General features: G+C 34.5%; 1 protein-coding gene across 6 annotated transcripts; it reads right to left on the bottom strand.

Moving 5' to 3' along the window:
- Nucleotides 1–127: 127 nt before the first annotated feature.
- Nucleotides 128–12,075, bottom strand: LOC135582096 (uncharacterized). 6 transcript variants are annotated; one of them, XM_065154406.1, is made up of 11 exons: nucleotides 11,702–12,075; nucleotides 11,226–11,257; nucleotides 6,655–6,927; nucleotides 6,023–6,106; nucleotides 5,419–5,943; nucleotides 4,347–4,482; nucleotides 3,998–4,160; nucleotides 3,780–3,908; nucleotides 3,425–3,619; nucleotides 3,012–3,134; nucleotides 128–382 (listed from the first exon to the last, which is right to left on the bottom strand). In XM_065154406.1, the coding sequence occupies exons 3-11, from the start codon at nucleotides 6,902–6,904 to the stop codon at nucleotides 272–274; spliced, it is 1,716 nt and encodes a 571-aa protein (XP_065010478.1). In that variant the 5' UTR covers nucleotides 6,905–6,927; nucleotides 11,226–11,257; nucleotides 11,702–12,075; the 3' UTR covers nucleotides 128–271. The 6 variants fall into 6 exon arrangements, with proteins under 6 accessions (XP_065010478.1, XP_065010487.1, XP_065010492.1 ...); XM_065154415.1 differs by having other exon boundaries at nucleotides 11,799–12,075; XM_065154420.1 differs by having other exon boundaries at nucleotides 11,918–12,059.
- Between the last annotated feature and the right edge of the window lie 1,490 nt (nucleotides 12,076–13,565).

The following is a 13,565-nucleotide window of genomic DNA, read 5'->3' as shown; positions in this document are numbered from 1 at the left end:
AGTTGGACTCTTGGAGCATTGCAGTGAGTGGGTTACCTGCTCTTTTGCATGCCAGTCTTCTTAGAATAACATACAACAAGAAGAAAGAGCTTTTAGCATGAAAGATATGAAGGAACTGACGCTTCGATTGCATAAATAGTCTTTATTAGGTGATAGGATCGAATATAGGGAGAATGTTAGTAGAATGGATCATCAATAGGATTACATTGAATACATTGAAGGATATTCTTGAATTGGCTCCAGTATAACTAGTTTGCTCTCTTCAGATATTTTAGTTGCCGAGCGTGACGAGAGTTGGAATTTGCCCATGATCAACAAGATCAATCTTGTTCAACCTCATGCAGCAGAGGACCTGCTCTGGAAGTTCCTCCTGCTTCTGGGCCTGCATCAATTCTTGCTGAAGTTAGTTCAACATCAGATGGATAAGCATTAGTGGATGTTCAAGATGACTCGGGAGACAGAAATGTCAGGTGAACATGATGCTTTAATCTTTTGTTTAACCATGACTGGATAAGAAAGGAGGTTCTGATCAATGCCCGTGAAGCTTCCATGGTGTTGTAAAGAGAGACATAAGATCCTCTTGATAGTTAATGTGCAGTCAGTCAAGTGATCAAGTACATTCAAGCAATACTGATCCATCTTATCTTTTGGCAGAGAAAACAGCAAATGATCTATGAAAGACAACACAAAATATTACTCCATTCAGAGCCTTCAAAAGATCTCTCCACACATCTCAATCCTGAAGTCCACTTTAAAGATTAAGGACTACAAATGAAGAAACTTATATTAGAACAAATGTTCTCTATCTAAAGCCCCAAGAAAGAGACTTCCACACATTTAATGTGCTGAAGTACACATTGAAGATTGAGGGCTACAAATGCATAAACCTGATTGTTTTACTTTATTGGATTCTTATATGATTGTAAATTATATGGGTAGGAAAAATGGATAGAACAGCAAGATTCAAGATGTGATCCAATAAGAAGAGTATTACAAAAGCACAGTCAGTGTGTACAAGAACCACATGAAGGTGCAATTGCAATATAGTAATATCACTTTCTAGCAATGAACTATATATGTTATTGTGGAACTTGTAAATGGGCAAAGATCCAATGGGACATGGAGTTATGAGTGCGATAAAACCAAATATATTGTGTGCATTTATCATGATAAATTAACCAAGAATAAATTTGATATGTGGGTAACAGTGATCCCATGGAGTCAGAGGACAACTCTTCTATAATTTGATCTCTTTAATTAGATATACATTTCTTGTCAGTATCAGATGTATCATGCTTCTTCCACTTGTGTAGGATTATTAGAGTATGATGCACTAGCAGTACTGAATATATATTTCTTCTGTTTCTGTTTAAGTTTTTAAAAAAAAATCAATATTTGAATTAGAAAGTAGTGTTATATCAAATTCACCTTTTATATCTGATAAGAATGAGTTCATCTTACATCAGCAAATTGGGAACTTCTTCGCCTAAATATTACAAGACATGAGAGATTATACAAGAACAAATGGATGTTCTGGAAAGCAAGGTATGCCAAACAAATAGCAAAGAGTAATCCTTAATAAAGTCTGTCTTGGCTTGACAATCATGTCATATACCTGAAACAAAAATGAAGAGGATTTGAGGTGCTAAATATGTCTTTTTGTATCACCCTCTGCTCTAGCTTCAAATTTTCTTCAATCTCAATCTCTAATTCTCCACTGTTTCACCAACTTCTCTTCACTTAACTTTTACTTGTCTTTCCTTTTAGATTGTTTCAAAATGCAGCAATTTTGATCTAATTACTCTTGCGTGTTGACTATTATGATTTGTTGGGAATATTAATTGAAATTATATTTATTCGGAATATTCATTAACTTGAAGGATGCATGATAACTTTTTGGCACAATAATTAAAGCACACAACTTTGTTGTACAATAACAAAGCTGAGTAATTTCTGAGGCTGCTTCATTTCTTGTACTATGTGGTATACATTTACATCTCTAGTTAATTGATAGGTGAAGGATCATATGTTTTCAATGATTTACATGTTATAATGGCCTTTCTTAGGTGGTATTATATAACATAGCTTTTTCTAGAAACAAAGAAAATTTGAAATTCAGGTTTAGTTGCTTCTAGCCTTCTCGCTTCTTTCCCCAACTCTCCATCTCTCTATCTCGATCTCTGTCTTGCATATCTGGTTTTATTATCATTTACATAGTCTTCTCTGCTTTGACTTCTATCTGATCTATATTTATTCTTGTTTCCAGTTGTGGATTTATATCAGACCTACTTCTTCATGTAAGCTACTTGATACAGCTTATTTGGAATGAAAGTCTTCTATTCGAAGCTTTAGATGCATTTTTCCTGTATTATCCTCTACAATCTATAAAATTTGATCCATAGTTAAAGTTAGTCTCTAGTCTCTCACTCCTCTCTCATATATATTACAAATTTTGACTCAAGCCTGTTATGGAGCTTATATATTACTGACAGCTCTCGGCACAACTGGAGTTTATGCATCACTCACATTCAAGATGTTAATTATGGAGGAGATGCATGCTTTGCCACAGTCTGGAGATATTTCCTAATGATTTTCTTTCTTAGTGAAGTTGTGGTTGATAGTTCGATACCTATATAGGTGTTAAAGAAGGCTAAGCAAACACAAATCAAAGGTGGTTCAGCTTAATGAAGCTCCACAATATGTGCAACTCTGTTTCTTTGATGTTGCTGCTTGACCATTTGTTGTAGCTCACATTACTTAGCATTAAGTTGAGATTGTGTAACAACTACGGGATCTGTGCACTAAGATCCTAACAGTCATACGTATTTATCATTTGGATTGGAAATTGGAGATCAATTTAGAATGAATATTTTAAGCAGCTTTGCTCATCGAAGATTCAGGTGAAAACTCTAGACTTCTGAGAATTAGTAACTTGTCATCAAACAATCTATTTTTTTCATGATAATCTAAGCCAAAACACAAAACTGGGCCAAACATGCATTAAAAATTACCTGGATTGTTAAACCCAAATCAAGGATCCCATGCTTCAGACGATCTCGAAAAGCTTCTAGGCCTTTTCTTGATATGTAGCTGAAGCGATGTATGTCAAGGTCAATCTCAAAGTAATTTTCACCCTGCAATAACAGCATGTAAAGAGTAAGTACTATCCTAGTTTTCTAAAACAAAGTACAAAAGTCGTCCATGGTACTACAGACAAACTGCTGGATAAAAAGGTTTTCATAAAACTTGGAAGATACAGGATTTAATTATCCAATTTTAAGATTATACAACTAATTATCCAATTTTAAGATTAAACTGAATTTTCAAGTATATAGGTTAAGCAACTTCTGCACAGAAATGCATCTCAAAGTAACAACATTTTAGAATAGTTTAACCAGAAATACAATACATCTTTTATCCTTACCTGATAAAAAGTGTGTTGAGGGCGTGAAAGCACAGGCTTCCTATTATATCCTTGTATTAGCTTTCTTTCTGCAGCGCTCAAATTAAGATCCTCTGGGTTGACCACTCCACCAATAATTTTTAACCTCTCTCTAAAGGGTACACTGGATTCACTTGCAAATCCTTTAACCCTTTCCATTTCATCATCGATAAATTTCTGCAGAAGGCTAAATACTATCAGCTCAAGGAAACATAGAAGTTGAAAATGTGTACAAGCCACTTGTTTTTCTCTTTTTCCCTTTCTGTTTGTTCTTAGAGTGCAACTAACACATTTATTGCACCGATCAACTGTCATTGATTCCTAAAAAGAAACTTACCCTTACTAAATCCTGGAAACTAGAAGAAACTTCTTTCTCATATGATTCAGAAATTTTAAAATACAACACAAGGCTCATTCCTTCACCATCACCTTCACCAAGAAACATTGCAGCAGGATAAGTAGGCACCTGTTAGGAAGACATAAAACATAAGCTTTGCTTCTGACCTTTTTAATCAAGAAAAAGGCAGTCCTTGTAATAAGCAGCTTGACTAATACCTGAATATTAACAATCAGCAGCGAGGGAAGTTTCCCATGTGGCTTGACATATGGAAGCTCAATGTGTTGAGCAATATGATGTATTTTGCGTGGGCATACAAACAAGTCAACACCAATAGGATAATATGGTGCATAGTTTGGAGCCGGAGATTTTTTCTTGTCCCTGCATAAGAATTTTTACATAAAATACAAATCAAATGACAGAAGCAAAAGACGAAAAGGTTAGCAGCTTCAAGCCACAGAAAGAATATGAGTTTGACAAGAATATTGAAGAACTCATGCATGAAAAGTTTTTGGCTACATAGAGCAGAAAGAACATTCATTTAACATGTACAGGGAAAACTCATGCCTGAAGTAGCTTTCTCCACGAAGATCAAAAGTAGAAGGATCAAGATAGGACCAGCATCCTGGAGTTGGTTTCTCCCCTCGAGCATGTGGAATAACTAGACCTCCTCGGGGACGAAATAAGAGTCTTGTTGAGGCACCTATTTCAACAAAAGAAAAAGTAGTTCTTGTTGACAATGTTTGGACAACAATGCAAGTTTAGATGAAAAACTTTCAAGAATGAAATGTATAAATATAAGTTCCACACCCATCTTGAAAGCAGTAGCGAATTGCAGAAAGCCAACTTGTCAAGTTTGATATTTTAAAAACTAATGACAAGCACAGAGTAGCCAAAATGCATTGACAAGGTTACCAAATATATTGCTTACCAAATATGTTGTCACCACAAACTCTTGAAGAATTCATCACAGGTATGGAATTTACAAAAAAATAGTACATAAAGTCATGGTTCGCCTTACCGGTCCATATCGGTGTACCGACCAGCTATTGGTATGATATATATTTTGTTGTATCGAGTCGTACTGAGTATATCGACACATGATATATAGGAGCATACCAATGTACTGCCCATATCGGTCCCCTATCGGATCGGTACGTACCGTCCATACTGAGCAATACATCACGGTATGACGAACCTTGCATGAAGTATGGTACTAGAATGAAAGCAAAGACAACCAACATGCTATACCAAAAAAAAGCTATGTATCAACTAATTCTAAAAAAAAATATTATAAGAAACCTTTTATCCTGATTGTCTCCTACAATTTATTAAGATAGAAGGTTCCAGAACTAACAAAATATGTAAAAGGCTCCTTTTTGATCCTCGAAGAAACCATTAATAAGAGAAAGCATAATATTTTGTACGTGATAAAAAGTGAAACATTATGCTAACTTTGATAACATTCAAGTGTGACATTTAAAAATCCATAACAACTAGGTTGATGTGGGCCATAAGTATATTATATATATATATATATATATATATATATATATATATATATAATAATAATAATAATAATAATAATAATAATAATAATAATAATTAAACAGAGTGGATGTTAATTGTTTATACTCACGGAACTCGGTGGTTTCTTCTCCATCATAAGACTTCCTCGTGTAAGAAAGCCTGATAACTGCAGACTTTTTCTTTTGACAAGATGGGCTAAGTTTTGTCATGTGATAGATCTTATCATTGAAGCTCACAGAAGAAACTAATTTGCGCAAGTATGATTGTTTCTTGTTCCCAAGAGACTTCTCTTCAGTATCATGTCTTTCTCTCAAACCTTTAAAGCTACCATATGAATCTGCCAAAAACTTTCTCTTCTTCATACAAGCTTCGGAGCCTAGGGTCTTATTGACCTTTCCCATAGGAAGTTCACGACGGTGAGGCTTTATAATTTCTGAGCCATCAGCATCCTTCGCTTCGTCCTTGCATGAAATCTTATCCATCTTACCTTCTCTTTTTAAGTAGTGTTCAACTGCCAATGTCACTGGAGTAGTACCACAAAATCCCTCCAACTTATACATTGCATCAACTAGTCGTGAAGCATTTTCATATTGCAACATTTGAGCCCCTATTTCATCCACTGATGGACTAGAATCTGCAAATGATAAAAAGTAATAAGTACTTGTTGGAAGGTCAGTTGTGAAATTATATCTCATAGGATTCATGTACTTGACCTCCATGGACACTGCTGAAATCATCATCAGAATCAGACTCTAAAATGCTGACCGAGTCAAACCATGTGTCTTCCTGGCATATTCCTACAAACATTTGTATGTAGGTTAGACTTTGAGGAAGAAAATAACAATATACATAGTATCAAGAGAGCAAATGACCATCTGATCTTGTAGTGGGTAATTCTTCCTGTTTTCTTCGATGTGGTGCCTTCTACCACTATCTTCTATTTTCACAGGATGTATGAAGAAATTGCTCATGTCAAAAGAAGTGAACTCCTCCCATTCGAATGATAATTATTATGATGATTCATATTTCATATTACGATGATTATTATTGTGGCCATGTTGATTCATTGGAATTAACCTCAGTACACACTTCTTTTAGATTTACCTCACCATCAGTATAAATACAGAAAAGAAAACATCAAGAGTAGATCTAGGAAGGTGCAAGATTATTATGAGGCAAACCAACTAGGCAAAGCAAATGCCAGGGTGTATATATTTGAAAAAGAAATAGAAAGCAAAACAATCAACTTACAAAAAACAATTCTAAGCAGAGTCTAGGAAAACTGTCATACAATGTATAGTATACATATCCAGATAGAAAATAGTTCGAGTTTGAAGAACAGTACCATAAGAGTCAATCTGACTATGGTGCCACTGCAACTGCGTTAGATGGAATTTTCCGCTTGTTCTTGCAGCAGTCTCAACATGAACAAACTCACTTAAAGCATAATCAGTTAAGCAATTTCCAGCAGTGCCAATCTGAGTTTTAGATGCCTTAGGACGGGAACCTGAAATTTTTCCATGGTATTTTCTGGATCTGTGGGTGTACTTTCGAGTCCTAGATCTACCGCTTGGCTTTGATATGCATACACCCATGATGATCACTCAGCGTTATGAAGCTGGGCAACAAGGACAAATCCTTTGATCAATATTCAAAACTCTATAGGAAATCCAGGATAAAAAATACACAAACTTCAAGAGAAAAAGATCTAAGATGTATGTGCTTCAATAAAAAATGTCAGAAATTACAGATAACAGGTGAGACTGAGACATCATTAAATGTTATATCCATCTTTTTTTCTGTCAGACAGGACTAATAAATGCAGAGTTCACCTGTTTAGAAAATGACTTATTATTTGTAGGTTCCATTTTCCAAAACCTTTTTCAGCTGCTGACTTTAGTACAGTTTTTTACAAGTTTCAGATGTTCTTGATAATATCATGTCAACCTGACGCTTGAAAATGATGACTACAAAACACGTTTTCAGCATTTTATTTAGAGTCAATCAACTCCAGCAATTGCAATGTATCTCTACTGCAATGAATTCAGTTGAGTCAATCCAAAGAATGAACTAAATAATACTGGGGAGTATACTAAGAAAAGGATAAGTGAGATATCATAATCATCATTGTATCATACATTTGATATGCTGGACCAAAAATTACCCAACGAGAACAATAACATAAAACTTTACCAACAAAGACTTAGAAACAATGTAAGCCACTCATCTACCTAGCAATCAAATTAAAAAAGAATGAACTAAATAATACTGGGGAGTATACTACTTAGAAAAAGATAAGTGAGATATCATAATTAAGGTCCGTAATACCGTACCGTACCGGAGTTTCGACCTGGACTCGGTATCGGTACGGTACGGTATACCGAGCGGTACACCCAGTGCTACGGTGTTACTACAGTGTCGGACCGGTAACGGTCCACGTACCGGAAGCCTGTCGGACCGGTACGTACCGCCCGTACCGGGCGGTACGGTCCGGTACTGCAGACCATGATCATAATCATCATTATATCAAACATTTGATATGCTGGACCAAAACTTACTCAACAAGAACAATAGCATAAAACTTTACCAACAAAGACTTAGAAACAATGTAAGCCACTCATCTACCTAACAATCAAATTTAAAAAGAATAGCTCACCGCAAATGCTAAAACCTCAGACATGCCTTCACCTATTTGACACCTTTCACAATGCACAGCCTCAGGAACCACAAGTTACACTCTAGAGATGCACAGACAATCCAGTAAAACACAACATCTCGTGCACATCCAATATCCAATTACAAAAATCACTAACTGCTTCTTACTTCACCTATAGCATGCCCCAAAGAGAGACCAAAGTCATGTTTTATAACTGTGATTCACACAAGCAACTTTAGTGAAGAAAAGACATCTTTAGAATGATGAGGAGAGATTTCATCAGGGTCACTTAAGAGAAAATGAATATAAATATAGATAGAAGAACAAAGATGAAAAAGAAAAGAATCAAGAGAGAATAGTGCTACACGATAAAGGAAAGAGGAGGGAAGAGTATTCAAAAATCAAAACTAAAAGAAAAAAAATGGATGAAGCTCCGATTTATGTCAAGTTTGAATTTCAGGTATATGTCTCAAGCATTAGTCACCCATGAGATGTTAATACTTTGTATGATGTACCAGTGACGCGTCCATTATAATTCATGATGTCAGTCAATTTTCATATTGTTCAAGGCTGATCCAGTCTTAGCTAATTTCTTGGTCTTATAGCCAGAGATATATCATAATAAACTACACTTAGTGAAAATGAACTAGTCGGCAAGTTTTAACCAAATCTAGCTTACTCAATAGCCTGAAAAGAAGAAAAAGAAGAGAGGATTGGCAGAAGGAAAAGTAGAAGAGGAAAACCGATGCGGAGAACAGTAAAACAAAATAGACTTGAGATTGAGTAACAGAGGAGATGTTTCTACTATTATATTTACTAGTCATAGCAACTCTGATATTTGCCATCTGCCACCACTATTACAATATTCTCCATCCAGTACCACATAAGAAAGAGGAAAGCAAATCAAAAGAAGGAAAGCAAAGGTTAGAGAGAAACTTCTAAATGTAAGAAAGTAAAGATCCCAACACAAAAGAAGTGAGATGTCATAAGATTATGAAGTAGCATTAAATTCAGTGGCCACTTGTTTCAAGTAAAGTTTTGTTTATTTGTCTCTGTATTATCCAATACTTGATTCTCATGAATGTTCAAGAAGCATTGGGCCACTGTGGAGCCTACTGTCATCTTAGCTACAAGTGAAAAGTTTTGGTCATCATCATTTAGTATGATAGTTTATAATAAATATACATAATTACTTTTATTGAATTATTCTCCCTTATTTTTCATTGTTATCTTTTATGTTTTGGATTTGTGCCTTTCAAAAGTGATCCATCTTTTGAAATGTGAATGTAAAAGAATAATTTAGAACAAAATATTTTTGGCTTCTCAAATTTTTTGATTTTATATATTTATGTGACCAATCCTAATCATACTGATATGCTCCAATCATTCCTGTTAATCTCAATCATTGCAAAAACTATTACCAATTTTGCAAACTATGTTATCTATATAAGACATCAAAACTTGCTAGTTTTGCCAGATATTAGATACTCTGAAACATAATAGAAATCTTCTGCAATTTATACATATTTATATTAAAATATTGAGCATATGTGGGACACTTGTATCATTTTTATAAGGCTTAAAAGCAAGTTCGACAATCATTAAAAAATGCATCTAATAAGTACTTTTGACATAGTATTTAATGTTTTGTGAATATGCATGTAATAACTTTGTGCATTGTTTCCAAGCATATGAATGATTACTATAATTAGTAAAGATTTGACAAATGAAGATCTCAACCTCTATAACAATACATTAAAAAGGTATATGCATTAATTATCATGTCCATGTCATGGCATGCCATACAATTATAAGATTTGTCTATGTCTAATCAAAAGTTACATCATGGTTGATTGCCTGAATAATGTTATAACATATTTACATTCAGCTATTTCTTATTTTCTTATTTCTATTATCACATAAATACTAGTTCTAGCAAATCCATCCACTAGTTGTAGGTTTCTTCTCTTTTTTCATTTTTTTTCCCATGGGCCAAAAGTTTGATCCAATTTTATTGCAAATCTACATAAATTTAAATTTCTGTAACACCATAGAGAGAAAATAACAGTTGATATATGTCGTCATTGGTTTGTTGATATAGATACACTCCCTCGATCTATTCACCCTTTGTTGATATAGACACACTCCCAGAAAAACGTCCTCATTGTTTCTAATCACAATTTTGTGTTAAGTTTATTAGTCATTTGAAGATATTAACCTTCATGATAGGAACCAATTTTTATAATTCTGAGGCCTGGCTGTACTTGATTTAACACTACAAAAGACTGGAAATTCTAGATGAGAACACACCACTACAAACAATTCCATCTTGACGAATATCAATTTGAGCTTAGATCTAAATTAAGTATAATTAGATAGAGGTCAGGTGTAGAAGTTATAGGCTTAAGTTTACCCTTTTTATATTGAATTTATTTTATAGACACTTTCTAGGTTTAATTTGTCGCAAAAACCTTTTTATTTTCAATGTGTTATGTGATTATTTTTATTAAATTTTGGTCTAAATTGAGCTTATGTTAGTTTAAATTAACGTGGCCTTAGTTAGCCAATTTATTTTTTTATTCAGTAGTAATTTGGTTTAGACTTAAAGCTTTGTTATTAATGCCCAATTTTGGATAGTTTTAAATAGTTGTTAGTTGGGACTTTAAATGGCTGTATTCTGATATGTTTTGTGTTCAGAGAAGGTATATAAGTTCTTCGTTTAGGTTTCATGAATGCAATGCTCACTACCCCATCCAACAACATCAGCAGTAATGATGCTCACTCTCTTTAAGACCAAGTTTCACACATGTACAAAAAGCTTAATACCTACTATTGAAATTATATTTTTATTACCAATGATAAAATTTAATACCATGAGAGACTAATTCTAACAATTTACAACTAACTAATACTGCACTTCAACAATGTACAGTTTTCTGTTTTCAAATCATAAAATAAATCTCAATTAGAAGACAATTACAAAACACAAAGTTTTACTAGGATTATCAAGTAATATAAAACACAATCAGCTTGTGATCATGATCATAAGATTAACCCCAACGAGCAACAACAAGAGGTTAAATAGAGCATTATCATTTGTACCTCACTATGGACTTAACAATATAACTAGATGGTCAAAGTTAGTCATGCTGCAGAGTAGCATCTCACCTTCAAAAGTTACAGAAATCTTAAGAGAATATACTTTGATTTGCAATGGTCAGTTTGAATTGAACAACATTGAGACTTTTTCTGTTACTTACAAGCAAAGGAGGCAGGTATGCAGCAGTTTTACCTAGTTGAAAACATAATAAACAAAAAATTATCCCTTCGATTTTTGAATTTTAAAATGGAAAAAACAAGAGATGAGGTGACTGGAAATTCCACATCGCAGACCACATACCACTGTCAGAACTTATATGAATCTGGGTACAGAGAAATCTAAATATAGGAAAATGAATCACAACGACTTAGATGCATGCGTGCATCTTATGACTCCAAAATTACACGAAAGAACATAGAAAAACAAAGAACATAATCTAGAATCTCGATAACAAACTCGTGAGCAAAACATTAAAAGGTAAATTCCTTTTAAGGAACCCAAGATAGGCTGGTACCACCAACAGAGCTTGATGGTTACACCGTATAAGATAAAGTAAGAGGAGCACTGGAACAAAAAATGCACTATACAACAGCGGATGATGAAACTAAAGAAACAAATGGGGAGGGCGACAAATACCTGAGAGTAATTTATTGGATCAGAACAGGACGAGAGGTATAACCCATGAAAAAGATTAGAACGGCATGGATCGAAAAAGAGAAGTAAACATTCTAACCGGCAACAATTGCCAATAGGAGAGGGAGCGGCATCTCAAAGATGTCGTGCCCTCTTCTCTTCTTCGAGTCCCTACGAGGAGGAGGAAGACGAGAAGAGGCTAAAAGGAGAGATTGCCACCCTCGCATCCTGGCTATTCTTAGACTCCTTTCTATTTAGCGATCTGGAAGCCCTCTCCGGATCGAGCGAGACTCGGAGGCTCCAAGCTGCCCCCTCGCCCCATGTGGAAGCCAAGCCCGACGAGTACGGGCAACTACATCGATTCAACGAAGGCTCTCTCTCTCTCTCTCTCTCATATAATATATATATATATATATATATATATATATAATATATTTATGAAAACACTCCTTTCTTTGATAAATTTTTGCCCCAAGTTCCATCAGACCGGCCTTTGCCACCGACGTTCTTTGCCCCTTGTTAGACTCATCCTCTCCACTCTTGTGTAATTAGTGATGACAGTGATTTAATTAGACCTTTCCTTATGTGCGAGAGGTATTGTTACCTCCGTGAACTTAGTCGAACCTTTTTACGTGTGAGGGTCATGAGCAAAGATGATAAGAGCCATCATTGTCATGCCCCCTTGTTTCCTAGGTGAGACCAACGAGGGTCACCATCGTTGCACCCCTTTCTTTATCACAGTAGAATGAGACGTGAGAGTCATGAGCAAAGATGATAAGAGCCATCATTGTCATGCCCCCTCGTTTCCTAGGTGAGACCAACGAGGGTCACCATCGTTGCACCCCTTTCTTTATCACAGTAGAATGAGATGGGTTCGTGAAGACGACGATAGGTTTGGTAAGACAAAGAGGAGAGGCGGCAATGATGGAGGCAATGTAGGGTGGAGATGACAATGGGCTTGACGGAGATAGGGTAAATTGGTATTTTCACATAATAATGGGTGTTTCACAAGAATTTTTCAAAGATATATGCATATATTAAGAGTAAAAAAATTGAAGTACTTTTACATCTGTATTCTTAACATATACTCATGTTACAATTCAGATTAGTCACGTCTACCTATAGCTACTAGCTAGTTAAAAAGAAAGTAAAAATATAATATACCTTAAATAAGCATAATGTTCTCATCATCATCAGAATAAGAAAAATTAATGGTGTTTTACATAAATATATTTGCAAAATTTTGAAAATATTGTATTTATCCTTACAAATGCTGATATGCAAATATATCCCTCTATGTATTAATATCCTTCGTACTGATACATATGTCCCTCTTCTACTACATTAATATTGATAAATATTAATTAATACATATGTATTAATATCCTTCATATTACTACAGATATATGCAGGTATATCTCTCTTCTACTAAAATTAGGTTAATCACTTTTAACTATCGCTAAAATTGACTAATAGTTGAAAAGAAATTATAGTATAAAAGTACCTTAATTATTAAGGTATCTCGCTGTCCTTTGGGTAATTTATTAAAAAAATTTAATAATAAGATTTTACCAGATAACATCCCACGTTTGTTTTTTTTTTATTAAGGGCGCCCATTTAATTCATAGTAGGAACAAATATTTACCCTTAATAAATTTGAAAAAAAATATTCAATATCCATTACTTTGGTTGACTTTGATTTTTTTTGACTTGAACTGATTTGATGGACTGAACCAGATCAGATTTATCGAACCTAAATATTTAATTATTTATTATTAGGGCCTAGTTTATGTTTTTTTTTCCCCTAAATCACTCTGCTACTCTCATTCTACCATACAATAGCACATTCTACTCTCATTCTTGCTCG

The sequence above is a fragment of the Musa acuminata genome, chromosome BXJ1-4, assembly GCF_036884655.1.
Source record: "Musa acuminata AAA Group cultivar baxijiao chromosome BXJ1-4, Cavendish_Baxijiao_AAA, whole genome shotgun sequence".
Classification (NCBI taxonomy): Eukaryota; Viridiplantae; Streptophyta; class Magnoliopsida; order Zingiberales; family Musaceae; genus Musa; species Musa acuminata.
The sequence above is the reverse complement of the archived record's forward strand: the minus strand, read 5'-3'. Positions and strand labels throughout refer to the sequence as shown.